This window comes from Haemorhous mexicanus, chromosome 1 (genome assembly GCF_027477595.1).
Source record: "Haemorhous mexicanus isolate bHaeMex1 chromosome 1, bHaeMex1.pri, whole genome shotgun sequence".
Lineage (NCBI taxonomy): Eukaryota > Metazoa > Chordata > Aves > Passeriformes > Fringillidae > Haemorhous > Haemorhous mexicanus.
In genome coordinates, this window is record NC_082341.1 from 160,548 (window position 1) to 185,313 (window position 24,766).

General features: G+C 51.9%; 2 protein-coding genes across 4 annotated transcripts; both read left to right on the top strand.

The window, feature by feature from the left end:
• The first annotated feature begins 2 nt into the window (after nucleotides 1-2).
• Nucleotides 3-10,365, top strand: ABCF2 (ATP binding cassette subfamily F member 2). 3 transcript variants are annotated; one of them, XM_059866044.1, is made up of 15 exons: nucleotides 3-135; nucleotides 363-530; nucleotides 2,660-2,872; nucleotides 3,790-3,972; nucleotides 4,267-4,438; nucleotides 4,586-4,681; nucleotides 5,737-5,839; nucleotides 5,924-6,019; nucleotides 6,120-6,239; nucleotides 6,790-6,879; nucleotides 7,108-7,218; nucleotides 7,477-7,539; nucleotides 8,012-8,140; nucleotides 8,954-9,157; nucleotides 9,780-10,365. In XM_059866044.1, exons 2-15 carry the CDS (start codon nucleotides 377-379, stop codon nucleotides 9,915-9,917), a joined length of 1,872 nt encoding a protein of 623 aa, XP_059722027.1. In that variant the 5' UTR covers nucleotides 3-135; nucleotides 363-376; the 3' UTR covers nucleotides 9,918-10,365. The 3 variants fall into 3 exon arrangements, with proteins under 3 accessions (XP_059722027.1, XP_059721864.1, XP_059721946.1); XM_059865881.1 differs by having other exon boundaries at nucleotides 62-180; XM_059865963.1 differs by having other exon boundaries at nucleotides 72-185.
• Nucleotides 10,366-10,503: 138 nt separating this feature from the next.
• Nucleotides 10,504-15,135, top strand: LOC132337495 (late histone H2B.L4). Its single transcript, XM_059866170.1, has 2 exons — nucleotides 10,504-14,221; nucleotides 14,899-15,135. Exons 1-2 carry the CDS (start codon nucleotides 14,102-14,104, stop codon nucleotides 15,133-15,135), a joined length of 357 nt encoding a protein of 118 aa, XP_059722153.1. The 5' UTR covers nucleotides 10,504-14,101.
• Nucleotides 15,136-24,766: the final 9,631 nt, after the last annotated feature.

The following is a 24,766-nucleotide window of genomic DNA, read 5'->3' on the forward strand; positions in this document are numbered from 1 at the left end:
GGCGCTCCCCTGGGCCGCGCACCGCCCGGCGCCGGTGACGGTCCGCGCTGCGATTGGCCGGTGCGCCGAGGGGGCGGGGCGCTCGCACGCGGTCGCGGCGGGGCTGTTGCGACAGAAGGAAAGCGCGAGCGGCCGGTGCGGGCGGGCCCAGGAGCCGTGAGCGGGGAGCAGCGGGGCAGGGTCAGGTCGGGCCGGGCCGGGGGGGGCGGCGCGGCGCGGCGCGGGCAGCCCGGCAGGCGGGCGGGAACCCTCGGCAGGAGCCGGCGGCGCCGTGTGCTCCGGGCCGGGGAGCAGAGGCGGGGCGACCCGAGCCGGGCCGGATCGGCGCGGCCTAACGGCGCCTGTCGCCCCCTCTGGTGTAGCTCCCACCCGTGCCATGCCCTCCGACCTGGCCAAGAAGAAGGCGGCCAAGAAGAAGGAGGCGGCCAAGGCCCGGCAGCGGCCACGCCGGGTCCCGGACGAGAACGGAGATGCCGGGACGGAGCCGCAGGAAGTCCGGCCCCCGGAGGCCAACGGGACGGTGCTGCCAGGTGAGAAGCCGGCCAGTCCTGTGTCTGCCCAGAGTGTCCCAGGGCGGGGGGCCTGGCCGGCGCCGTTCTGGCGGACCGTGTGGGCTCGGCTGTGTCCCGGGTGGGCTGAACCGCGACATTTATGTTCTGATGAAACGCCTCGGGCGTGGGTTGCGCCGAACCGGGCGGCTGCAGTAGCTGCCGTCGAGACCGCTCTGCCCTGGGACAGCAGGACAGCCGCGGGCCCGTGGCCCGCGTGTGTGAAGGATGCTCGTTGGCCCTCGTTTGAGGCATAGCAGTGTGGAGATGGAGGGGGCTCTGATGGTGTTTTCCCCCTCTCAGACACTGTCCCTACCTTCTGCTAGTTGATGCCTAGACCTGTTTGGGGTTTCTTGGGTTCTCGTTTCGTTTGGAGTTTTCTTTCCTGCTGCAGAAAACACTAGCGTCTGAATTAATTCTCTTAAGGCTATTTGCTGTGACTCTCTGCTCACCTGTTTCTCTGAGAGGTACCTGGTTTGCAGAAACAAAGAGCCTGCCTCTAAAAGAGGCTTTGTGCCTGTTAAAGAGACACGCTTTGCCACAGGGAGCTGTTGGTCCTAAAGGAAATAAGGCTGGTAATGCTTACAGAGAGTTCCTTTTTTGGGCCTTCCTTTAGCTCACCCGGCAGCCCGCAGGGTTCTGTGGAGCTCAGCCCGCGGTGCGCCATGCCAGGCGGCGGCCGGTGCGCGGCAGGGAGCCCGGGCGGCGGGCCCGGTGCGGGCCGCGGGTCCCGGCGCGGGCGGGAGCTGCGGGAGGCCCCGGCGCGCGGGGGCCGGCGCTGCCCGAGCCGCCCAATCGCCGCCTCCGCCGGGTCCTTTGCATGCCGCGTTCCTATTGGTGCAGCGCGGGCGGCGGGCGGGGCCGCGGCGGGTCCCGCTGGGGCTCGGGGAGGCTCCGCTGCCCCGGCGGCTGCTCCGGGAACTGCCCCGAGCTCGGGGCCTTCGCACGGCGCTCTCGGGCACGGGGTGCGGTGGTTGGGGTGTCTGTGCAGGGCCGGGACTTGGGGCTCCATGGTCCTTGTGGGTCCCTTCCGGCCCAGGAGATCATGTGATTCTATGTGGGTCAATACCGGCATATTTCTTGCCGTGCTATTTATGCATCGGGGTAACGCTCCCTTACCCATTTTTGCTCACCCGTTTCATTCTTTGTTGTCACTGCTCTATGGCATCGCCCAAAGGGGTCCTGTGTCAGTGCCGGTGACATTTTTTGCTCCTCGGCTAAGGCACATTTGCCATGGTGTTAATAGAGATTTTGCAGAGTGGATGATTTTGCCAGGAGTGCTGGATGCTGACAACCAGGGTGACATTCTGCACTGGCACAATCAGAAAGCAGGTCTGCCTGCCAGGATCCCCGGTGCCATTGGCTGCTTCAAAGGGCAGCATCTCTCGCTGAGTGAAGCTGGCCTGTGACAGAAGGTCAACAGGACAGGAAGGATGGGCAGTGAGTCTCTGGCACAGGCGGCCCAGAGAAGCTGTGGCTGCCCCATTCATAGAAGTGTACAAGGCCGGGTTGGACGGTGCTTGGAGCCACCTGCTCTAGTGAAAGGTGTCCCTACCCATGGCTGCAGGTTTGAAATTAAATGCTCTGGAATATGTAACCCAAACCATTTTAGGATTCTGTGATTGTATGATTTTCTTGTACTGTAGGAGGAAAGGAAGAGGGAACATGCAGATGGGCATTGTAGCTTCTCAGAAGATTAGTAGGGACTGTTTCAATGCTGCTGCTGCTTCTCTGTTCTCAGCTTTCCCTTTGTTTATTTTCTGGCCAAGCCTTTTTTTACACTTGCAGGCAATACTTTGTATGCTCTATTCCTAGTCTAGTCTTTCCTGCAAGTGGGGGTTAGTCCAATCACATTCAGAAAACGGCTCACTTAGTTTTGATGGTCCTGTTTTGTTTAGATGACATTGAGATATTTAGCTGGTGGAGGTTCCTACTAGAGCATATATATCCTCCTGCTAAGCTGAAAAGCTGAGTGTCATTCTATCCTGGTCTCCTCAACTCTTCTGTAGAAATGGGAGTTGTTTTTGTTGTCCTGGGCCTTTTGGTGCAGGGGCTTATGGCTTCCCTTGTGTTTGTAGATCAGTAACACTTCTGGTCTTCTCTACATTTAGAGGTGGATGCTCTTACAAAGGAGCTGGAGGATTTTGAGTTAAAGAAAGCTGCTGCCCGAGCCGTGACAGGAGTGCTGGCCTCCCACCCCAACAGCACTGATGTGCATATCATCAACCTCTCACTGACCTTTCATGGGCAGGAGCTGCTGAGTGACACCAAACTGGAGCTGAACTCTGGGAGACGCTATGGCCTGATTGGACTCAATGGCATTGGTAAGCTGAGGGGAAGCAAGGTGGCTCCCTGGAACTCAGTAAAGGTGTCTCTGCTGAGAAGCTGGGCAGGTGCAGGTGGGAAGTGCTGGAAACCAGAAGGAGGGCTGTTAGGCAGATATGGCTGGCACCCAGCAGTTTCTTTTCTCCCATATCTCCACCCAGGAGGGGAATTACTAGGATTGCCGATAGAAGTCTGAGATTGCATTCTAGATTTGGACTGTGCTTTTAATCTTGTTGCTGTGGAGGGTTGGGAGAGGTGTCTGGGATCTGTGAATCTGCCTGATTCCTGTTTGCCTGGTTAGCTTAGTAGAGCCAGTAAACCCAATGCTGATGGTGTTGGTCAAAGTACTTGTACTGTATGGAGAAGTAGAAAATGTGTGGTTTGGCCGGACTAGGAAAACAACTGTACAGTCCCTGGAGCAAGTGATGCTACATTGAGAGATGCAGAATATGGCTTTGATTAGAGAGGTGCTAGTAAGAGTGACCATCTGGTTTAAGTTTCAGGAAACCCCAGGTTGTTTAGGGATGAGTGCATTACTTTCCTCTATATTAGAAGTCTTTGGAATCTGGGATCCTGATACCAGCTGTCAGACCTGGTTAGACAGCAGAAACTACAACAGAGACAAAGCTTCCCAAATCTGGGCAAGGGCTGAAGTGCAGTGGTCTCCAAAAAGCTTCTTCATGTCTCAGTCCTATCTTTGGGGTATTAAGCCTTAGCTAGGAGGGTGACCTGTCCTACCAAGGCAGTGGGCTCTGCTGTGCCTCCAGTTCTTCTGGCCTCTTGGGGAAAAAATTCCCCAGGATTTTCTGAGGTTGGAAAGGGAAGGAATCACAGTGGGATCTGAGTGTATATCATGTTTCACTGTGACGTTGTATCTCACTGACTCCAGCTATTAATTGTGATTATCTGCACACAGGGAAATCCATGCTTTTGTCAGCTATTGGGAAGCGAGAGGTGCCCATCCCAGAGCACATTGACATCTATCACCTGACCCGAGAGATGCCTCCCAGTGACAAGACCCCTCTGCAGTGTGTGATGGAGGTGGATACAGAGAGAGCCATGCTGGAGCGAGAAGCAGAGCGTTTAGCTCATGAAGACGGTAAAGCTTCTCAGAGTCCCAAGGGACTTTTCCTCCCTTTCCTTCCCTACCAAAGAAATTGGGGTTCCTTGGGGAAGTTTTCACATGTTGTGGTACCCGTTTCCCCCAGCTGCCCTGTACTAAGGAGCACAGATGACACTTCTTTGGGTGAATTATTCCATGCAGCATCTTAAAAAGTGTCTTGGATATGGAGGGGGCTCAGCAGGAGTAAAGCAGAGAGGCTGTGAGGTTTCCCAGCTGTGCAGCTGAGAGCCATTTGTGGGCAGAGGTGCTGACCGGCAGGCTCTCTTTCAGCGGAATGTGAGAAACTCTTGGAGTTATATGAACGCCTGGAGGAGCTGGATGCTGACAAGGCAGAAGCACGAGCCTCACGTATCCTTCACGGCTTGGGGTTCACGCCAGCCATGCAGAGGAAGAAGCTGAAGGACTTTAGTGGTGGCTGGCGAATGAGGGTGGCTCTTGCCAGGTGAGTGAAATAGTGCCACCTGCCTCCTGTGGGAGTGCGTGCCTGCTCGTGACTGCAGAGTCACAGACAGTTCTAAGGACTCAGAGCACGTTGAGAGGCTTTGGGTTACACACTTAACCTATGCTGTCATCTCCCCTGTCCTTGCAGAGCGCTCTTCATTCGGCCTTTCATGCTGCTGCTCGATGAACCCACAAACCACCTTGACCTGGATGCCTGTGTGTGGTTGGAGGAAGAGCTGAAAACGTAAGCATGGAGGAGTTTGCTGCTTCTGTGGGTTGTGCTTTTCTGCTTGTCAGCATGTGAGCAGGAGCATCTTGTCAGCACGTAAGCAAGTTCTGCAGGAGTAACTGTATAGTTCTTGTGGGTGCATAACTGTGTTGCAGTACCAGTGACACCCGCTTGCTGCTATGTGAGATTCTTTGATGCAAGGATAAAGAATTCAGTTCAACTCCCTGTCTCCCTGGCACTGAAGAAATGAGAAATGCTGGGTTGTACTCCCAGGTTAAAGGTGCTTCCTTGAAAGCGAGGAGCCGGCCTTGGCAGCCTGTGTACCAACATTATGTGCTGTACTAGTAGTATGAGCTTTCCCGACCTGGCTCTCAGCTCATCTTCCTCCCCACCATTTCTCTGTTTTCACAGAACTATAGTATCTGAGTGTGTTGGTTTCATCTTTTGCTAGTGTGTGATGTGCCTGGTTTTCTTAACAAAGGTAAAATGTTAAGGTGTAAGGCAAAAAGCTTAGGAACAGTTAGGAAGCTCAGGTTATGGGGTGTGCATTAAAAGAACTGTATTGTGAGAAGGGCTTTGCCTTTGCAGAGGTTTTCCCGTCAGCTCTGTCAGTTGAACCTTTTGTGTCCTTGCTTTACAAGTGAGGTGCTTTAGAAAACAACTTTGAACCTCTTTTGGTGAGGCTTTAACCCTTCATTGTACAGATTTGGACCAGAGCCAGCTGCAGTGTGCATATGGATGGGAGTCTGTACTGAGGGGACAGTAAGCAGCAAAGGTTGAAACTTCTTAAAAACGTGATGCCAATGGAGGCAACTGCATCAGTGACACAATTCACTTGCCTCAAAGGCAATCTGCTCTGGACTTCTCGTGATAACAGGCAAAAACTATGTAATGGTGCAGGGTGTTTTACTACAGTGAAAACTGTTGGCAGGATTTACTCACTGCAGTTGGTTGTAGCTGCTTTACTGCTATTTCCCAGAGCATGCAGATAAAGCCTTTGTCATCATCAGGGCCAACAGATGGGATTTCTTTTTCTAATTTAGTCTGTAATAATTTACATGGTGCCACAGGTTCAAGCGGATTCTTGTGCTGATATCCCACTCCCAGGACTTCCTGAATGGTGTCTGCACCAACATCATCCACATGCACAACCGCAAACTTAAGTACTACACGGTGAGTAAACAGAGCCCCATGGAACCAGAGCAGAAACAGGGGCTGTTCTCAGGACACACCTGATGTGCCATGCTCTCTTTCCAGGGAAATTATGATCAGTATGTAAAGACTCGCTTGGAATTAGAAGAAAATCAAATGAAGCGATTCCACTGGGAGCAAGATCAGATTGCTCATATGAAGGTACCTGCCTAGCTGCATAAGCACCCTCCTGCCCTTCTAGTGGGCATCCCTGCCCCTCATCAGCCTTATCTCTGTGCCTTTTGGCTGACTCTTTTTGCAGAATTACATTGCACGATTTGGCCATGGTAGTGCGAAGCTGGCCAGGCAAGCTCAGAGCAAGGAGAAGACCCTTCAAAAAATGATGGCTTCTGGCTTGACAGAGAGAGTTGTGAATGATAAGGTAGGATCAGACATGGGATTGCATCTAGAGATCTGTATTTGAAACATGGACTACAAGAGTAGAAGGGTCTTCAGCAGACAGCAGGAAGGTCTGACAGAGCTGGTAGCAAGAACCAGATACCCCTCCTTGATGCCAAGTATCCCTGTAGTCAGCATGGAGTAATGCTGAACAATGAGAAGGAGGAATTTTCTAGGGGAGGGAAGTGGAGTTGTCTTATCAATAAGGCTGTTTTGCAGATACAGGAATCAGAAAGGAATGCCTAGGGCTCATGGGAGATAGGAGAGGATGCTCAGTGCACCTTTTACTTGTGTTAAGAATGCAGACCCACATTTGTTTCAAAGGGAAAGAAACAGGGATTTGTTGGCCAGCAGATGAGCTGGCAAGCAGCTCATCAGAATAAATCTGAGTGAGTTGCAAGAAGGGCTTATAAAAAGTCACAGTCTGGTGCCTTGGTCTACAGCTGATGTTGGTAGTGAGGCATGGTTATACTGGAATGAGTGGGCTGTCCTGTGATCTGAGTGTCTCACAGGTGGATATTCTGTGTTAACAGACTTTATCATTCTACTTTCCACCCTGTGGGAAAATTCCCCCTCCCGTCATCATGGTGCAGAATGTCAGCTTCAGATACACCAAGGATGGGGTGAGTATGGGACTCTGCATACAGAGATCACTTGTATTCCTGCCTTGTTTGGGAGTGGGAGACTTTTGGCTGAGCTTCCTGAGGGGGCAGCAGTGTATGACTAATGGAGCAAAGTTCTTGCCAGTGCTAATGCTGTGCCTGCTGGGGACAGAGCATTACAGGTGCAGCAGGGAGGTTCTTGGGAGTACTGAAAAGGCATAACGTTTTGTGGTTTTTTGTGGTTCACAGCCATGGATCTATAATAACCTGGAGTTTGGAATTGACCTGGATACTCGTGTAGCTCTTGTTGGACCCAATGGAGCTGGAAAGTCAACACTGCTGAAACTGCTCACAGGAGAGGTTTGCTCTGTGCATTGTCTATCCCGCTCTGGGCCTTTACTTTTGGAATAGTCTTCAACAAAGTGCATTTGTTTGCCAGAACACCCTGGTCAGGCCTTAGAAGTCCTGTGGTCTTGTTGAAACATGGGGCTTTTTCTCTCATATTACCTGTTCAGACTGTCTCCCCTGTGCCAGACTGGAGATGGCTGGATTCTGTATTTCTGGCATACTACAAGAGGAGAGATTTCCTGCTGAAATGACTTTATCTTCCCCTTCTAGCTGCTGCCCACAGATGGGATGATTCGCAAGCACTCGCACGTGAAGATCGGTAGATACCACCAGGTACTCCCTCCAGCAGCCCCAAGGGACAGGGAATGTTGAGGAAATAACTGTCAGGAACGAGGAACTTTGTCCCTCTAGTTCTGCTTCTGAGGCCTCTCCCAGTGCTGCCTTTCTGTGTCTGGAGATGAGGGAAGGAGCTGTTCATGGAATGGGCTCCAGTTTGTGTTCTTACCCTGCAAAGAGGCTGGCTGTGGTCCTTCCTGTTCAGTCTCCCACCTGCTACGACAGAGCTGGTTGCCTTGTGTTGGGTGGTGAACACGCCTCCTGTTCTGAAGCAGCACTCCGGTTCCTCAAATGGAAATTATTAAATTATTCCCTGGTAGTTGGGCACAGAGGCTGTTCTGCGGGTGGGATTATTGTCTCACGTGTTCTGCTGCTCACCTGGTTACCAGAGGGGTGCAGGGGGGGTGGTGCTTAGGGCCATGAAGTGGTTGGCCTGCACAGCCTGAAGCTGACTTTTCTTCTCTGTCAGCACTTGCAAGAGCAGTTGGACTTAGACCTCTCACCATTGGAGTACATGCTGAAATGCTACCCAGAGATCAAGGAGAAGGAGGAGATGAGGAAAATCATTGGCAGATATGGTTTGACAGGGAAGCAGCAGGTGGGTATTAGCTGTTGAGGTTTGCTTTTTGTTCATTAGGGGAGTAGAGGTTCTGTGTTTTCTGTTACTTTACTGATACCTGACAGTGTGATACAGTATGCAGCATGCCACACCACAGCATCAAAATGCTTTTTCTATCTCTGCCTTTGAAATTGGAGAAAAAAATAACTCATGGCTCATGGGAACTTTCTTTGGATCACAGCAGTGTGTGGGTTGGAAGGGGTGACTCCCTCAGACTCTGGGTGAAAAGAAAGCAAGTTCTGGTATAGTGCTAGACCTGAGCATGTTTTAATTATAATTTGAACTATTTTGCTTCTCTCTTATTTCCAAGATGAATACCAGGCAGAAGTGCTAGAAGATGCTCAGCTGTTTGTAGGGTCCACTTGGCTCAGACCAGAGAGTGGGCTCACCTATGGTGCTCTAAGTCCCAGCATGACATGCTCCTGTGTGTGACATGTCTTATGTGTGACAGTTGTCCACATTCTTGCAGTTCAGCATTGATTTTTATGTTGGTTTTGCCTATTTATCACTGCAGAAGTTGAGAGTAGTTTGATTGTTGTGTCAGTGAATACCAGTCAGACCAATTAACTGTCCTTACACACCTTTGGCACAAGCTGGGCCTTGCTGTGTACAGTCCTTCAGAAACCCCTGGAATTCCCTTCTTCCCTGGGTGGGAGAAGGTTGGTGTAGGTATAAGGCTAACTCTTGTGTCATGGAGCTGCTGAGAGCCCAAGGTGAGACCCAGGTGGTTTGGGTCAGGGTGGGAGGCTGTCAGGTCACTGCAGAGCTGCAAGCCATGTGTGTGTTGGGCAGGTGAGCCCCATCAGGAACCTCTCTGATGGGCAGAAGTGCCGTGTGTGCTTTGCCTGGCTGGCCTGGCAGAACCCTCACATGCTCTTCCTGGACGAGCCCACCAACCACCTGGACATAGAAACCATAGATGCACTGGCAGATGCTATCAATGAGTTCGAGGGAGGAATGATGCTTGTCAGCCACGACTTCAGACTCATCCAACAGGTAAGGACAGTTGTGAGTTTTGTCAGAGCAACTTTCTAACATTTTAGTCATGAAAACAAGGTGTTTTCAACTGACTGGCTCTTACTTATCCCAAAAAGATGGGTGAGTAAAAAAAAAACAAAACCCCCGCGATTCCCTTACTGCGTTTATGTTAAACAATTGCTCAGCTAGCCCAGGAAAAGATTAAGTACTTAAAATAAAATGAAAACCACCAGAAATGTGAAGTGCTGATCTATCTGCTATAGCTTTGGCTGCAAGTTCAGGTATGATTTTATTTTTCACTGTGATAGACCCAAGTAGTTCAGGTCAAAAACTACTTTTGTTTCAATTACCAATTTAGCAAGAAAGGCTTTTCATCTTAGTCCATGAACAAAGCCAGGAATATAGAGGGGCCTGGGACTTTCAGTTCTAAAATCTTGTACAAATTATGCTGAAAACACCAGGAAAGATGTTTACGTGTAGATGCTTTTCTTTGGTAGTCTAAATGTGAAAGTTATCAAACTTTTCTTGCCAGACTTCAGAGGGTAGTTTTTACTTAACTTTATAATTTTGGTAAGATTATAAAAATTTGTACTGCAAACGTCTCTCCTCCTCCTCCTCCTCCTGGTGTGTTGGCTCTCAGGTCGCACAGGAGATCTGGGTCTGTGAGAAGCAGACAATCACCAAGTGGCAAGGGGACATCCTTGCCTACAAGGAGCATCTCAAGTCGAAGCTGGTGGATGAGGACCCGCAGCTCACCAAACGGACCCACAACGTGTGAGCTGAGGAGCCCCGGCCGTGCTGTCCTGGGGCTGCCGCTGGCCACGGCGGGGCAGAGCTGCTGCTCCCTCTGGCTGTGTTCTAGGATTGCTGCAATACTGCTTCCCCTCGACTTGCCTTGCACCTCTATGTCTGGACAGAGCTGTTCTCTTCTGATCTGGCTGCATTTGGGCAACTGTTTCCTTATTTAGACAACATCCCATCTGAGCCAGGCCTTGAAATCTGTTGGCTTGGGGTCACGACAGTGGCCATCGGGGTGTCCAAGCTGCAGTGATATGCAAGTGGAGACCCCAGCCCAGCTTCTCCTGCCTTTTCCTTCCCAATTTCTGCTTCAGTTTAGATACTTCACTTCAAACTCCTCTGGCCTTGGTTTGTTTTTAACTATTATTTAACAGTGTAATTAACAGATCTGCCTGAGAATCCATCAGTCAATAAAGAGAGAAAAACAATCTTGCCTTTTTTTGTGAGCCATGGTAGTTGGGTTGTGCTGGGGTGAGTCAGCAAGTCCTGAGCTTTGAGTGAGATCAGCCTTTCTGCTAAATGCTCAGTTCCTCAGTACAACCAAAGCCGTGGCCAGAAATTGAGAGATGTGGTGAGTACTGAGCTTTGGAGACACTGAGCAGGGTCCTCACTGGCGCACCTTGGCTCAGCCAGACTGAACACTGCATTTCCAGTGAGTCACAGAACAGGCCACGGATGCCTCTGTCGTAGACAGTGACTGACACAACCTGAAAGTGTTCTGAAGATCATTGTTAGAGACAGAACATAGATCTGTGGAACACCAGCTGTGTTCTTACAAAAACTGGCTCAGGTGTGGTGTTGTGCTTCACCTTGAATTGTCTAATCATAAGACTCAATAATGTAGGAATTTTGGACTCTGAACTAGTTCCTTGCAGGTTTAATGAAAGACTAATCAACTGAAGTTTAATGGTTATTTTTGTTCTCAGTAACAGATATTGGAGAAGTTGGTGTTCAAACCTCACCATGAGCCACAGAAGCTTGAATAAAATACATTTTAATTTAGTACGAGAATAAAGGTACTAAAGAGAAAGGTAGGTAGCAAATTGAACCTAATAGCTTTTTTTTGATCGTGAGTCATTGTTTTATTACTTCTGAGCCATGGGGGTGACAGCACTGGTCACAGGAGAGGCTTGTGTAGCCCAGCAGCCCATCTGGCAGCACAAGTGCCTGGGTGAATGGAAGGACAGGACAAATGAAGGAATTGTGCTCCCATGCAGGGCATTCTTTAGTGCCAACTGACTGGCTTTGACTTTTTGAGTAGAGTCTTTCCTTATTTTTCTTTCCCAAAGGGCCCATCCAAGTTGTGACTGCTGCTGTGGAAGCACTGAGTGTCATCCATAGGACAAACGTCACAATGTGGGCTGCTTCCAGTAGATCAAAAAGGACCCTTCAGGTTTTTACCAGTTCTAGCAATGCCCTGAGGGAGAAAAGTAATATGTTTTCTGGGAAAATAATGCCAGTTAGTATAAGTGCTTCCAAGTTAGTTCTGCAGAAAGGTCTAGATGGCAGTAAATGTCCCCTGGATGACTGTCTCACAGTGGAGGACTTGGAAGTTATCAGGTAGAGTGAGGGTGTGAAAACTCACAGGGAAGTGATTACTCAAAAGACTGATGGGTCACAAGTTAAACCATAATAGATTAATGCAGGTCTGTTTGTGCTCCTCTCTAGGTGTAGGAAGTGCTGGTGAGTTGGAAATGGTTGTGAAGTAGCTCTGAGAACAGTGAGGTCAGAGTCCTCACTGAAGCTAAAGCTATTTGTCCTGTACTTCTTTTCCTTACCAAGGATTTGGCAACATTTCATTTCACTACATATCAGATCTGCTGTAATAAATGGAGGATACAATCTTAACTCAGTTCTTTGGGAGCGGTAGCCCCCGAGAATGGCCTGGGAATGCTGGGATGACAGGGGCAGTAGTTGGAGCATTGTTGTAGCTCATGGAGCCAGGAAGAGCACTGTCACCTATCTGCTGCTGCAAGAGAGAGGAGCTTCTCAGGTGCACACAGGTCTCTGATGTATAAACGAGGGCCACAGATACAAGTTTGAAGCAAAAGCAGCTGTAGCTGCACTAGGGGTCACAGTAGGCCAGGACTTGTGAAATGGAATCCATAAATGTGCTTTATTAGCCTTGGTTTAACCTCAGTTTGTTCTGTGGTGACAGTGTGTTGGGCTGTGCTGAAGCAGCTGTTGCAGACAGATGTCCTGGAGCACTGAACTCAGACAGCAACAAGCTGAGGCAGTGCCACTTCAAGCTGTTTCAGCTGAGAATTTTCTGGTTTTGCAGAAAAGCAAAACTATCAATAAATTACAAGAGTTGCTCCTCGGGTGCTAGGATGGTCATTTCTGTAAAAGAAGTGACCCAGTGCCTGCATAGTCACACTTGCCTGTTATCCAAAAGAAAGGTTGGCTCTAACACAGCCAGAGGTGGCAGGTTCAGGCTTGTGGGATTCCCTTGTGTGTGTGCTGCAGGCAGATCCATACACCACAAACCAGCAGCAGGATGAGGCAGGCTCAGCACAGCAGCCTGTACAGCCTCTAGCACACGTAGTCCAGGGAAGCAGATGGTAATTCTCCAAACCTGAGGCTCCAAAGCTGACCGTACTCCTCCAGGCACCAGCCTCCACCCTTGGTGTGTAAGGACTTCCTGTGCCTAATACTGGGTGAGCAGTTGCTGTTCCTCCACCAACGGGTCCCTGCCAGCTAAATGGGTTCTTTTCAGAAAAGACAGCTGTGTGTTTCTCACTGTGTAAGGCTGTGTATTACAAACAGGGTGGGAGCTGGGGAGGGATACAACAGCCCCCAGCTCCTTCAGTGCAGGAGTCCCTCACTGTGTGCTGTGACCAAGGAAACACAGCTCCCATGGCAAGGAGGGTGGTGGAATATCCCTCTGAGGGGGGACCCTGTACTGCTCCTGACAACACAGGGCCCCTTAGGAAGCACAAGTGGTGATGTGCCCTGCTCCTCACTGCCAGAATTAGTCACTCTTCTTTCAAGAGGATCCCACTGCCACATATCTTCACAAGCCCATTCTCCTTCACAAATGCACTGACACGACCATTCCAGCCTGCCCTGCCTGATCACTGAGGTTTCAGTGTCTGGGAGTAAGAACCTGCCGTGGCACTGCCCCCCCTGTCACTGTGACAGTTATTTGCACTAGGGGAGGGTGATCAGGTGCCTCCCCATGAGGACAGGCTGAGAATAAAGCGATCCAGAGAAACACTGTGGGCTGCACAAAGACTGACTGATGAGTAGTCCTCCCAGGCTCACTCTTAGGGAGATGTGATTTGCTCAGGATGTGCCAGTGTGATGTGTGTACCTGAGCAGGAGATTCCCCCTGTCGGCACAGAAACCCCACCAAACAAGGTGTGTTCCCCCACCATACAAGCATACTGGCATCACCCCTTATGGCTGTAGTGGTGTCTGCTGAAAGGCTTCCTTTTCTCTCCAAAGTACAGAAAACTCTGTTTGTTCATGTCTCTGCTGTGCTGCTACACGTTTTTCCTGGCTATGCCTAAATCCTGTGTCACATTTACCCTCATTAGCGAAATCATTGGTTTCCAAGACAGGTCAATCCACCCTTGGGGTGTCAGCCCTCCACTGCCCCCCTCCTGGCATTCCAGGCCCTGTTGTGTGCAGCACGTGGGATCCAAGAGCAGGCTAGGTAGCAGGGGAAATTTGGCTGGTAGGATGTTTACAGTGCCATTCTTTCATCTCTGGACCTATTCTCCCTGCAGTTACTGGGTTTCCCCTGATGGCATTACCTGTTCCATAGAACAGATGTGATTCCATTTGATTCTGGAGTACCTTGAGTACTCCAATTCACACCCTTGCACCAAAGCAAGATCCCTCCTTTCACCAAACTCCTTTTGGACCTGGGAATGGCTCTTCTCTGGTAATTCTGTCCCCTGTAAATCAGATGCTTCTGCTCTTGCCCTTCTTTGCCCCAGTTACACTCAAATTTCTCAGGTCTGAAAGTTTAGCTGAACCTGTCACTTCCAAACTCCTCTCAGGCCAGCTGCTTTTCATTTAGAGCAAAGTGGAATCATCAGCCACAGGTGTGTACTTGTCCTGCTTCTTGAGGGCTGTAACTGAGGCAGGGTAGGTCCTGCTGCCTCTGCTATATAACCGGCCCCACAGCACTTACTGGCTGTTCTGTTGGAGGCCAAGATGAGCCCAGAACCTTTGAAAAAACATGGTCATGCTGCTGCTTCTGGGGAAAAAAGATCTAAAAGGAAGCCAAAGAGAAAGGAAGCATTTTCAGTCTATATTTACAAAGTACTGAAGCAGGTGAGTAAATGTTTTTTTTTTGCTAGAAATTGCTTTGTACATAAAGCAACTTCTCCCTGTTGAATGTTAGCACCATAAAGAGCAAGGAAGAAAAATCTGGGTTTCTAGAGAGATGGGGAAAGAAAAAACAGTGTAAGTGCAGGTACAGGAGAGCCCCAGCTGAAGCTTAGAAGTTGAGGGGGTGGATTCTAGGGGTAGTAGAGATGGATCCAGAGCAGACAGTGTTTCCTAGAGGGAATGAGCTCTGGTGCTTAGCTCTACCTGAAGAAGCAATTTCATGAAAGTTAGTACAGTAGAAATAGCTGCTTCTGGCCCCCTGAGTAGATGTCTGGTGATTTTTGACGGGGAGATGAGAGCATTTTTGGAAGTGGCCATGAGTTTTCTAGGCCGTGGTTGTCAGCATGAGTCTGTAGCTAGGACTTGGCAATGGGAGTATTTCCATCCCTTACAGCCAGTGCTGAATACAGGAGCCTTCTGCCAGTGCAATCCCCAAACTCCCACAGCATCACGGGAGCCTATCCTGAGTTTGAAGTGGCCCATGATTTGAAACCCTCGGGGTGGCAGCTACAGGTGCCTTTGGAGTCACAGTGCCCTGTCTGGGACGGGGACCAGAGCTCCCACTCCCTCCCGGTGCTGGGTGGGTGACACCGAGCCGCTGTTTGGGTCCCACCCTGCAGGTGCACCCCGACCTCGCCATCTCCTCCAAGGCCATGAGCATCATGAACTCCTTTGTGAACGACATGCTGGAGCGGCTGGCGGCGGAGGCCTCGCGCCTGGCGCAGTACGGGCGCCGCGCCACGCTCACCAGCCGCGAGGTGCAGGCGGCCGCGCGCCTGCTGCTGCCCGGGGAGCTGGCCAAGCACGCTGTCTCCGAGGGCACCAAGGCTGTCACCAAGTACACCAGCAGCAAGTGACCCCCGGGGACACCACCCGGGCCCGCCGCCTCCTGCGGGAGAAGCGCTGGCTCTTATTCAGCTGAAAAAGCAGAACCTCACATTGTCTGCCTGCAAATAAAAATGCATAGAAATACAGATTGTGTCTTTAATCTTTGCATCACAAATTGTGAGGCAGTTGAAACTGTGGCCATGGGAATTGTTTGGGAGGGCTGGAAAAACAGCTGCAGTTTGAAAACAACCACATGCAACTAGGAGCAGGGACCAGAGGGCGTGCCTGGGTGAAGCTGAGGTCGCCATGGAAAGCATAATGGGTTCTCTGCAGTTCTCCAAACTCCTTACTTTGGCTTTCAGATTCCTGACTGCTAAAAACTTCTGCTGCCTTTGACTTTCCTGCTGTTCTTCAACTGCTTCCTAACTGTGGTGGGTCTTTCTGCCCAAGTTATCAGTTTATACTGGTTAGAGTAGATGCTAAATCTCCCTGGGTCAATAGGATCAAATTAGCACTGGGTAAAGGGTTCTTCTAATGTTTATAAACTATTTTCAAAGCTGTTGTCCTTTGGTTGTTTTTTTTTGGCTTGTGGGTCATGCAAATGAGAGTTTTTCCTTGTTAGCTGTTTTTGTGTATTGTTTTTGTCATTGCTGTTGTTTAGTTTGAGTTTTGCTGGTTTTGTGGGTTTTTTGTAGTTTTTTTTTTCCTTCTGGTGAAAACTTTCTCCTTTTCTGGGATAGGCAGAACTGAAGCAAAATGAGCTTCACTGACAGGAAAAACAGTTTTCTTTCTAGACATGTGGCCATCATCTCTACTTGCTGCCAGTGTCTTCTTGCAGGGCTCTAAACTGGGCAAGGGTTGGGTGTCCTGTGTTCTGCCTTGGACCTTGTGTGTGTGCTGCAGGTAGATCCATGCACCAAAAACCAGCAGCAGGAGGAGGCCCAGCACAGCAGGCTTGGACCATCATATTAGTGACCATCATATTAGTGACTGGCCCTCACTGCCTTTCCTTGTGTCCCCAAGTGCCTCTCACAGGAGGGATCCAGGGCCCTGAAGGGAGAATAGGCACACTTCTGCTGTCTGTCCACGTGGAGCCTGGGCAGCCCACAGGGCTGAGTGCTGTGTCCAGGGCCATGCCCCTGTGGTGGATGGCTTGACTGCCCTGTAAGCACAGCACCGTCCTGGGGTGTGTGGGGCTGCCCTGGATTCCTGCACGGAGCTGCTGCCTCAGGGTCTGTGCTGGAGTGAAGAAAACGTGGTCCATGTTCTGGCTAGAGATCATAGAATGGTTTCAGCTGGAAGGGCCCTTAAAGCCCGTTCAGGTCCACCTCCTTGCCACAGGCAGCGACACCTTCTGCTAGACCCGGTTGCTCCAAGCCCTGTCCAGCCTGGCTTTGGATGCTTGGGCATCCATAACTTCTCTGGATAACCTGTTGCAGTGCCTTTGTCAGCTTCAGGGTGGGACTGGATGCCTGGTTCTAATGTCTTATCTTCACGGCCACTGTCAGGGTAGGAGTACCAGGAGGAACCAGAGCTGGGTTAAGTTTCAAGGTGGCAGTAATGGGGCAATCCTGGATTTCCCCAGCGTGTGAGGTGCTGCTGCATCTCATGAGCTGTGACTCTGGTGGGGGCCAGCCTGGTCAGCAGTGTGGGCCAGAGAAGATGTACATGATGCTTCTAGAGAGAGCACAGGAGGCAGCAGCACTGGGAATCTCCCCTTCAGCTCCATCCCTGCTGCTGTAGAGTGGGGCTGGCTAGGGAGAGAGCCAAGGGCTGTGCTGGGTGCTCTGTTTCCTTTTGACTGTAGGACAGCATTGAAGAGCAATCTCTTCATTGTGTCTGGCTTGCAAGCCAAAACTGGACTTGAGCAGAGGTGTGGGCTGCGCCTCTTTTCCTCCCTCTCGCCCTTGTGGTGGCTGTGCTGTGCAGAGAGGCTGTGTGGCTGGCACTAGGGGCAGAGAGCTGCGGGGATGCTCAGCTGCATGCATGAATGGGAGGCAGACCTGGGAGAGTCCTGCCCAAGAGTGGGAGGCCTAAGGTGAGGAGAGGCAAGTTTTGCCTTGATCCATAATTGTGTAAAGGAACTAGGTCCTAAACATACTTGCAAGTGAGATTAAAACATAAATGAGGTTAGATGTTGGAAAACAAAGTGATGATTCAACTTTTTTTTTTTTTTTTTTTTTTTTTTTGTCCTTCATAAAAGAGAAACGCAAAGAAAATAGAAAAGAAGGAAAATGCTGAGAATAATTGTGAACAGCACAGGAAAGGGGTGACCACCACCAAGGGTCCAGAGCTGGCTTACAGAGTGCAACGGGGGAGATCTTTGTTGGGTGTGATGGGTCTTTCCCTGGTGAGCTCCCTCTGAGAGCTGGCAAACAAGCCAGAGACGGAGCAGAGCCACGGCAGCCAGGCCAGCAGGGTGGGGCACGAAAAGCCTCCCAGGAGCAGCCAGGACAGATAAGGACAGCAAAGACTTCGATGTTTTCTAGATTTTGTGGCCCCTGTAGCAGGTTAGGTACTTGCCTACAGAGGATGTTGAACGTGGCCGCCACAGCCACCTCCTATCAACAGCCGGAGTGCGGAGATCATCTTTGCTTGCTAAAATGTCATTGACTGCTCCTTAGTATCTGGTGAAGTTTGCCTGATGTATCAAAAGTTTATTACTTGCTTGCCTGTAGTATCACCTGCAAAGGGGGCGCCTCGCTTTCTAAAATAAACCAGTTCCTGTTCGTTGTTGGAGGCAGTTCAAAACTTTAACTTACAGACCGTTAACTTTGAGGAGGCAATGGAGAAAAATTCCTTGCTTTTGACTCGTTCATTACAGCTTTTTTCCTTTTCCAGCAGCTCTGGCAGCCGTGCTCTCAGGGATGGGCAGCGCGGAGGAGCCCGGAGCTGCAGTTCTCCTCCTGCCCTGGAGATGGGTCTGTCTGCCCGAGCTGGGATCGGAGCAGGCTGCCCGGGTCTGTCTGCCTGAGCTGGGATCGGAGCAGGCTGCCCGGGTCTGTCTGTCTGTCTGAGCTGGGATCGGAGCAGGCTGCCCGGGTCTGTCTGTCTGAGCTGGGATCGGAGCGGGCTGCCCGGGTCTGCCTGCCTGAGCTGGGATCGGAGCGGGCTGCCCGGGTCTGTCTGTCTGTCTGAGCTGGGATCGGAGCAGGCTGCCCGGGTCTGCCTGCCTGAGCTGGGATCGGAGCAGGCTGCCCGGGTCTGCCTGCCTGAGCTGGGATCGGAGCAGGCTGCCCGGGTCTGTCTGTCTGTCTGAGCTGGGATCGGAGCAGGCTGCCCGGGTCTGCCTGTCTGTCTGAGCTGGGATCGGAGCAGGCTGCCCGGGTCTGTCTGTCTGTCTGAGCTGGGATCGGAGCAGGCTGCCCGGGTCTGCCTGCCTGAGCTGGGATCGGAGCAGGCTGCCCGGGTCTGTCTGCCTGCCTGAGCTGGGATAGGAGCAGGCTGCCCGGGTCTGTCTGCCCGAGCTGGGATCGGAGCAGGCTGCCCGGGTCTGTCTGTCTGTCTGAGCTGGGATCGGAGCAGGCTGCCCGGGTCTGTCTGTCTGTCTGAGCTGGGATCGGAGCAGGCTGCCCGGGTCTGTCTGTCTGTCTGAGCTGGGATCGGAGCAGGCTGCCCGGGTCTGTCTGCCTGAGCTGGGATCGGAGCAGGCTGCCCGGGTCTGTCTGCCTGCCTGAGCTGGGATCGGAGCAGGCTGCCCGGGTCTGTCTGTCTGTCTGAGCTGGGATCGGAGCAGGCTGCCCGGGTCTGTCTGTCTGTCTGAGCTGGGATCGGAGCAGGCTGCCCGGGTCTGTCTGTCTGAGCTGGGATCGGAGCGGGCTGCCCGGGTCTGTCTGTCTGTCTGAGCTGGGATCGGAGCAGGCTGCCCGGGTCTGTCTGTCTGTCTGAGCTGGGATCGGAGCAGGCTGCCCGGGTCTGTCTGTCTGAGCTGGGATCGGAGCAGGCTGCCCGGGTCTGCCTGCCTGAGCTGGGATCGGAGCGGGCTGCCCGGGTCTGTCTGTCTGCCTGAGCCCAGCTCGGAGCTGCCCGGGAACCGTGCCCCTTCCTCCGCCGGCAGCCCAGCTCTCTCGGCAGGTGCCTGGCTGGCTCTGTGGATAAGGTGCTGATTTATGAGAAGTCAGAGGCTGTCTCCTGCAGATATCTGATGGAGCATCGAGCACCGGCTGAGCCCCGGAGGAGTAAGGATTTAAAGCTGTAGGTTCTTGGTTCTCCAGTACTGCACTTTTACATCCTGCTTCGTGTCACATCCCCCTCCTCCCTCCACCCCCAACAAAGACCTGAAGAATGGAGTTGGAGATTGGGCTCACATTCCTCTTACTAGATCCCTGCACTTCTCGGAGATGTGACAGGCAGTGCAGATGCACGGAGGGGCACAAGGAGGAGGTTGCTCTTGGAATGAGGGAGTTCTACGTTGAATCTGCCCACAGTGTCCCTTTCATATTTCCCGTGTGAGGGGCTCCTCTCTTGCTGTGCAGGAGTCCTGCTGCTCGTTTCTCCACAGTTAGACCCCCCGGAGCTGCCCAGGATGCTGCCCAGGATGTCATCCAGGGCTGTCTTTTCCCGAGGACTCACCCTGTGTTTAGCTGATGAGCTCTGCGGAGAGCCATGCCTCAGCTCAGCTGCTTTCAGACGGGGCTTGTGGCTCCCGTGAGATGCGGGCAAAGTTGCTTTTGGGCTCTGCTGCCCAGTGAGAGGGCACTGGTCGGTGTGAGAACAGCTCAGATGTACTCAGGTTACACTAAAAGCAAAACTTTGAGCCTGTGCAGGCTCTCTTCCAAAGTGTGCTGGGGCTGCCTTGCTCCAGAGAGTCTGTCTTTGTCTAGGTCTGCCTATGTCTTCGCAAGTCTCACAGCAAGTTTTTAGTGCTGCAACACTGCATCACTGTCATGTTGCATGTCCCTGGCCCCACGTCTGTGTTCTGACTAAGCTATGCATGTCTGTGGGCTAGAAACAATTTTTTTTTTTTTTGTCCCTTTCTTCAGCCTCTCAAAAAGAGCACTATAGGGCTGAATGAGCGTTCATGAAAACATCACCAGTGCCTGTGCTCTGTTTTCTGTTTTCTAAGTGAGCAGTGGCTTAAGAGCACGTGCTCTTTCTCTCACATGGAGGAGGAACAAGAGGCAGAGCATCCCTGAGGTCTGTTCGGAGTGGAGCAGGTTTGAGGAGAGGGAGCCTTTTGGGCAGTGGAAGCTGGCAGCAGTGTGCAGACCTGTGTGTATTCCCCTTGCCATGTAGTGTCCCTTGGCAGCCGTGCTGCCAGGTGGTGCTCCAGTGTCTCATCAGACACTATCCAAACAGCAGAAGCAGGAGGGGCTCGGCACAGGGGGGAAAATGAGCTGGTGATGGATAGCCCTGGCCATGCCAAAGCTGTTAAAATATGAACCTCTGTTGTACAGCCAGGGTTCCAGCAATGGACTCTCACCCTCTCTGTGCTCAGCTGCTCGTGTTGGGGTGTGCTGCTCTGGGTCACTTCTGTTTAGGCTGGGGGTGGCTGCTGTCTCTGAGGGCTGGCAGCTTGTTGTTGGCCTTGGAACCCCTGTGTGGAGGAAAGGAGAGGGGGCATGGTCAAAGGTCAGACAAGCACTCGCCCATCACCAATGCACTGTTGCCTGAAGCTCTGTCACCCCTGATGCTGCCAGTGCTGTGCTGGGACTGAGCATCCACGGCATCCTTGGAGCTCTCTCTACCTGTGTTCTCCCCAGCAAGGGTTGCTACAAAGAGTTTGTTTCCTTGGGGTTTTGCTCTCTTTTCATGCTCTGTGTGCTCTGGATTTCTACAATAATGCTGTTTTCTTCATTTTCCCTGCTCAGGATTGTGCCTGGGGGTGTGGGAGGTATTCAGACTAAGTGAAAAAGTAAATCTTATGTTGTAACCATTACTTCCAGGGCCATATAAAGGGGGTCAGGAGGCATCCTTGCTCTCCTCCTTGTCCTCTCCCAGTGTAGCCCTGCATTACCTGATGCCAAACTGGGCAGAGACAGGAAGACCTGCTGTCTGGTGAGGTGACCCTGACCTGGAGCCCCGGGGCTGACTCGCAGCATCCCTGGGGCCTGGAAGCTGCTCTGGGGCTGGAGGTCACTGGGATGAGGACACAAGGTGTGCTCTCACATAAGCAATACGTGCTGGCCTGGGCTCAGCACAGGTACCAGTGGTGCCATGTTTGGCCTCCGAGGAAGAGGAGGAGGAGGAAGCTGCCATGTGGCCCCATGCCGGCTGTGGGGCTGGAGGAGAGGATGACATGGGCAGAGTGGCCCCATGAGGAATGGCTGCTGCAGGCCACACGCCGTTTTCCCATTAGTGAGTGTTTAGTTCAGCGTTTTAAATAATTGTGTCCTCGGAATGATATTTAAAATCCATTTGGGAGGCAATGAGGCGGGAAAGTGCCTGTGCCATTGTGATGACGCTGCGCGGGCCGTGCCACACATGCATATTACAAACTCGTTACAGGCTCGTCTCCACGCATGCTGCTCCCTCCCCACACAGGCTCCTTCTGAAGCTCTGAATGCCTCTCCCCCACCATGGCTGCAGTGCTTGGCCCTATGGAGACATTTAAGTGACAAGATAGACGTGGTGTCCTCTGGGGTGAGGGACAATGCACAGCCAGGTCATGGCACCTGGGTGCTGTCCATGGCAATGGAGGCGTGTGGGCCACACCTGGTGATGGAACTCTTGTTCAGGTGTCCTGGCCTTCATCTGTGGTCTCTTTCTGACCAGCTCTTGGACTTGTGTCACTGCAGGTTCCTGACCCTGAAGCCCCAGGGCTTTCAGCTGGTGTGCTCTGGGCACTGTTGGACGAGTTGTGTCAGCTGTTCTGGGCTGGCTCTGAAGCTGAGGACAAGCCTGAGCCCTGAATGCCCATGCAGTTGCACGAGCTGGAGGGACTAGGTGTGAGGGAGCTGACGGAGCAGCAGCAGCGGTTCTGTGGGTGCTGGTTAGTGCTGGCTGGGAGAGTGGCCTTGCTGCTCTTTCTGTTTCTCTCTGACTGCTCTGTGGGCACCCTCTGTGCTCCCTCAAGCCATGCAAGATGGAAATCCTGTGTGGGAGGACAAGGCAGTATTCAGTCCTTGTCCTCTTCCTCCTGACCATGTTCAGGCTCTCCTAGCCAGGGTCTCCCCGCTGTGGTTTTTCTCAGTGCTGCCTTGTGGCCAAACATTAGTGGGGTGAGGATGAAAGCCCCAGGTGCATTTAAAGACATGCTGTATTCGGACATTTGTCTCTTTCTCAGTGACCCAGCTGGCTGTTCTTCTGGCTAGGAAATGGATGGCTCTGGCACCCTTTCCTCTGCCTGCAGCTGAGGACCCTCAGTGCTCTCAAGGTCTCTGTGGACTTTCCTTCTTGGCACCTGTGGATGCTGGGCTTGGAGATGCTGAAGGAGGCTGCTTGTGTTTTATTGGTTTGTTGGTTTTTGTTGGTTTTTTCCTTTCTGGGTGGGTGGGTTTTTTGTTTGTAGTTTTGGGTTGATTGGTTTGTTTGAAGCGGTTTTAGGGATTTTTTTGTTGTTAACAATGGGAATGGGAGAAAATGTCCAGGGTAGCGGGTGCAGTCAAGGATGTGCAGACCCAGGTGTGTGAAATGCTGAGTGTGAGCACACGGCCTGCCCTCAACCAGCATGCAGGGGTAATGGGTGGGGGACCCCTGCAGGCAGGGTGCTCCTCCCAGGGACCTTTCCTGGATGGCCTTGGGTGCAGGAGTGCAGTAATCCGTGGTTTCCCTGGGCCTTATACGAGTCCAATCCGGCTGGCTCAGACTCTAGCCCACACGGACCCGCACAGACGAAGGTAAAAGACGAGAGGCGCTCTTCTCCACGTGGGTGCGAGTATCTTGTTTATTGGCTTGGTGCAGACACAGGTGATGGGGTCACCCAGGTAGAAAAGAGGGCGGGGAACCCTCACACAGGAGGTTTTATACCCTCGGGGATGGGGGCGGGGGAGAGAGGACCGGGGCCAATGGGATGCCATTGGGGAGGGGCGAATTACCTATGGGACAGGCCAGGTGTGTAACAGGGGGGGTGTGAGGGGGAGACCATGGAATGAGGGAGGGGGAAAACCCATCTGCTTGACCCAACATGCTCAGTAGAAATTGCCCATCACCAGTGCAACAACAACAACTAAATAAACTATTTAGTGCAATACAACACCTCCACCTTTTCTGTTAACTAAAGTTGAAAGGAGATGTGTTGGACTATTTCTGCTGCTGATTATGAATTTGTCCACCACCCCGAGAGTCCCCAGTCCTTGAACAGTCCTCGGATCCCTGCTTGACTTGTCCGATCAGGCTTTTTACTTCTCGGAGGGCTGCGTGGATGTTGGGTGATTTTGATGCTAGGTTCATGCAGCACAGTCCTGTTGGAGCGTCTGTGCCAGGGTCACCCAGATGCTTTGGCGTGGCTGAGGAACGATCCATGCAGCTGTCAGACTGCTCAGGGTGAACAGGATCACAACTCAGACAGGGCTCTTTGTGAGGTTAGGTGGGAGGTAGATTTCCTGTTCTACAAAGGAAAGCAGACAATTTTTTAAAGAAAACACATACAAGTTCACATGTCTGCCGGAATGCAGCTAATTTTTCTATGATGATTTTTCTTTCTTTTTCCAGCGGCGTCTTCTCTTGGAGGCGACAGCTGCTTGCTTCTCATCCCCGTCTGCTGGAGCTGGATTTTTAGGGCCGAAGGGTTTTACCCACTGTTGGGGTATCCATCGAGGGCCTGAGGGGGTGGATACACATGCATAACCACGTCCCCAGGTGACGAGCTCATAAGGACCCTTGGTTGTCCAAGTTTCTGGGTCCTTAATGAGAACTGGTGGACGCTGTGACAACTTAAACCGGTTGTTATTACTGAAATGACGTATTACTGGAGGATTCATGTTTTCAAATGAACAATTCAGAAAATTGATGGTAAACAAGGCTTTACAGAGCTTTTGTTGTGGAGTCATCCACACTGCAGAATTTCCCTGCCTAGCCAGGACGTCTTTGAGTGTATGGTGGGCACGCTCGATCACAGCTTGACCTGTGGGGGAGTGGGGAATGCCTGTCTTATGCTCCACTCCCCACTGCTGGACAAACTGCAGGAACTCCTTGGAGGCATACACTGGGCCATTGTCAGTCTAATCTCCCTAGGGACCCCCAGTACTGAAAAGGCTTGCAGCAAGTGTTGTTTAGCATGTGCAGCCCTTTCCCCTGTGTGGGCAGAGGCATAAACCACACCTGAGTATGTATCTATGCTGACAAGTACGTATTTCATGTGACCAAAGCTGGGAATGTGTGTGATGTCTGTCTGCCACACCTCGCAGCTCCCGAGGCCTCGGGGGTTAACCCCAACACCCAGGGATGGCACTGCCTGAAGCTGGCAGTTGGGACAGGTGGCCACAATGGCTCAAGCCTGACTTCGTGTTAGCTGGAACTGACGGATTAGACCTGGAATATTTTGATGGTATTGTTGGTGACTTAGCTTTGCCTGTTGAAAGAGGTCTGGAAGGCGTGCCATTTCTGCTGGAGCTGCAAGGGAATCTGCTTTGCGATTACCTTCTGCGATCTCGCCTGGCAAATCTGTGTGTGACCTCACGTGCATCACATAGAAAGGGTGCTCCCCAACAACAACAACAACTAAATAAACTGTTTAGTGCAATACAACACAGGAGCAGTGCTGAGTGAGAGGGGTTGGTT

Coding starts and splice junctions, on each gene's coding strand:
- ABCF2 (XM_059866044.1), top strand. CDS start 377: ATGCCCTCCGACCTGGCCAAGAAGAAGGCGGCCAAGAAGAAGGAGGCG. Junction 6,020..6,119: donor ATCAGATTGCTCATATGAAG/GTACCTGCCTAG, acceptor CTCTTTTTGCAG/AATTACATTGCACGATTTGG. Junction 7,219..7,476: donor TGAAACTGCTCACAGGAGAG/GTTTGCTCTGTG, acceptor TTCCCCTTCTAG/CTGCTGCCCACAGATGGGAT.
- LOC132337495 (XM_059866170.1), top strand. CDS start 14,102: ATGAGCCCAGAACCTTTGAAAAAACATGGTCATGCTGCTGCTTCTGGG. Junction 14,222..14,898: donor TTTACAAAGTACTGAAGCAG/GTGAGTAAATGT, acceptor CCCACCCTGCAG/GTGCACCCCGACCTCGCCAT.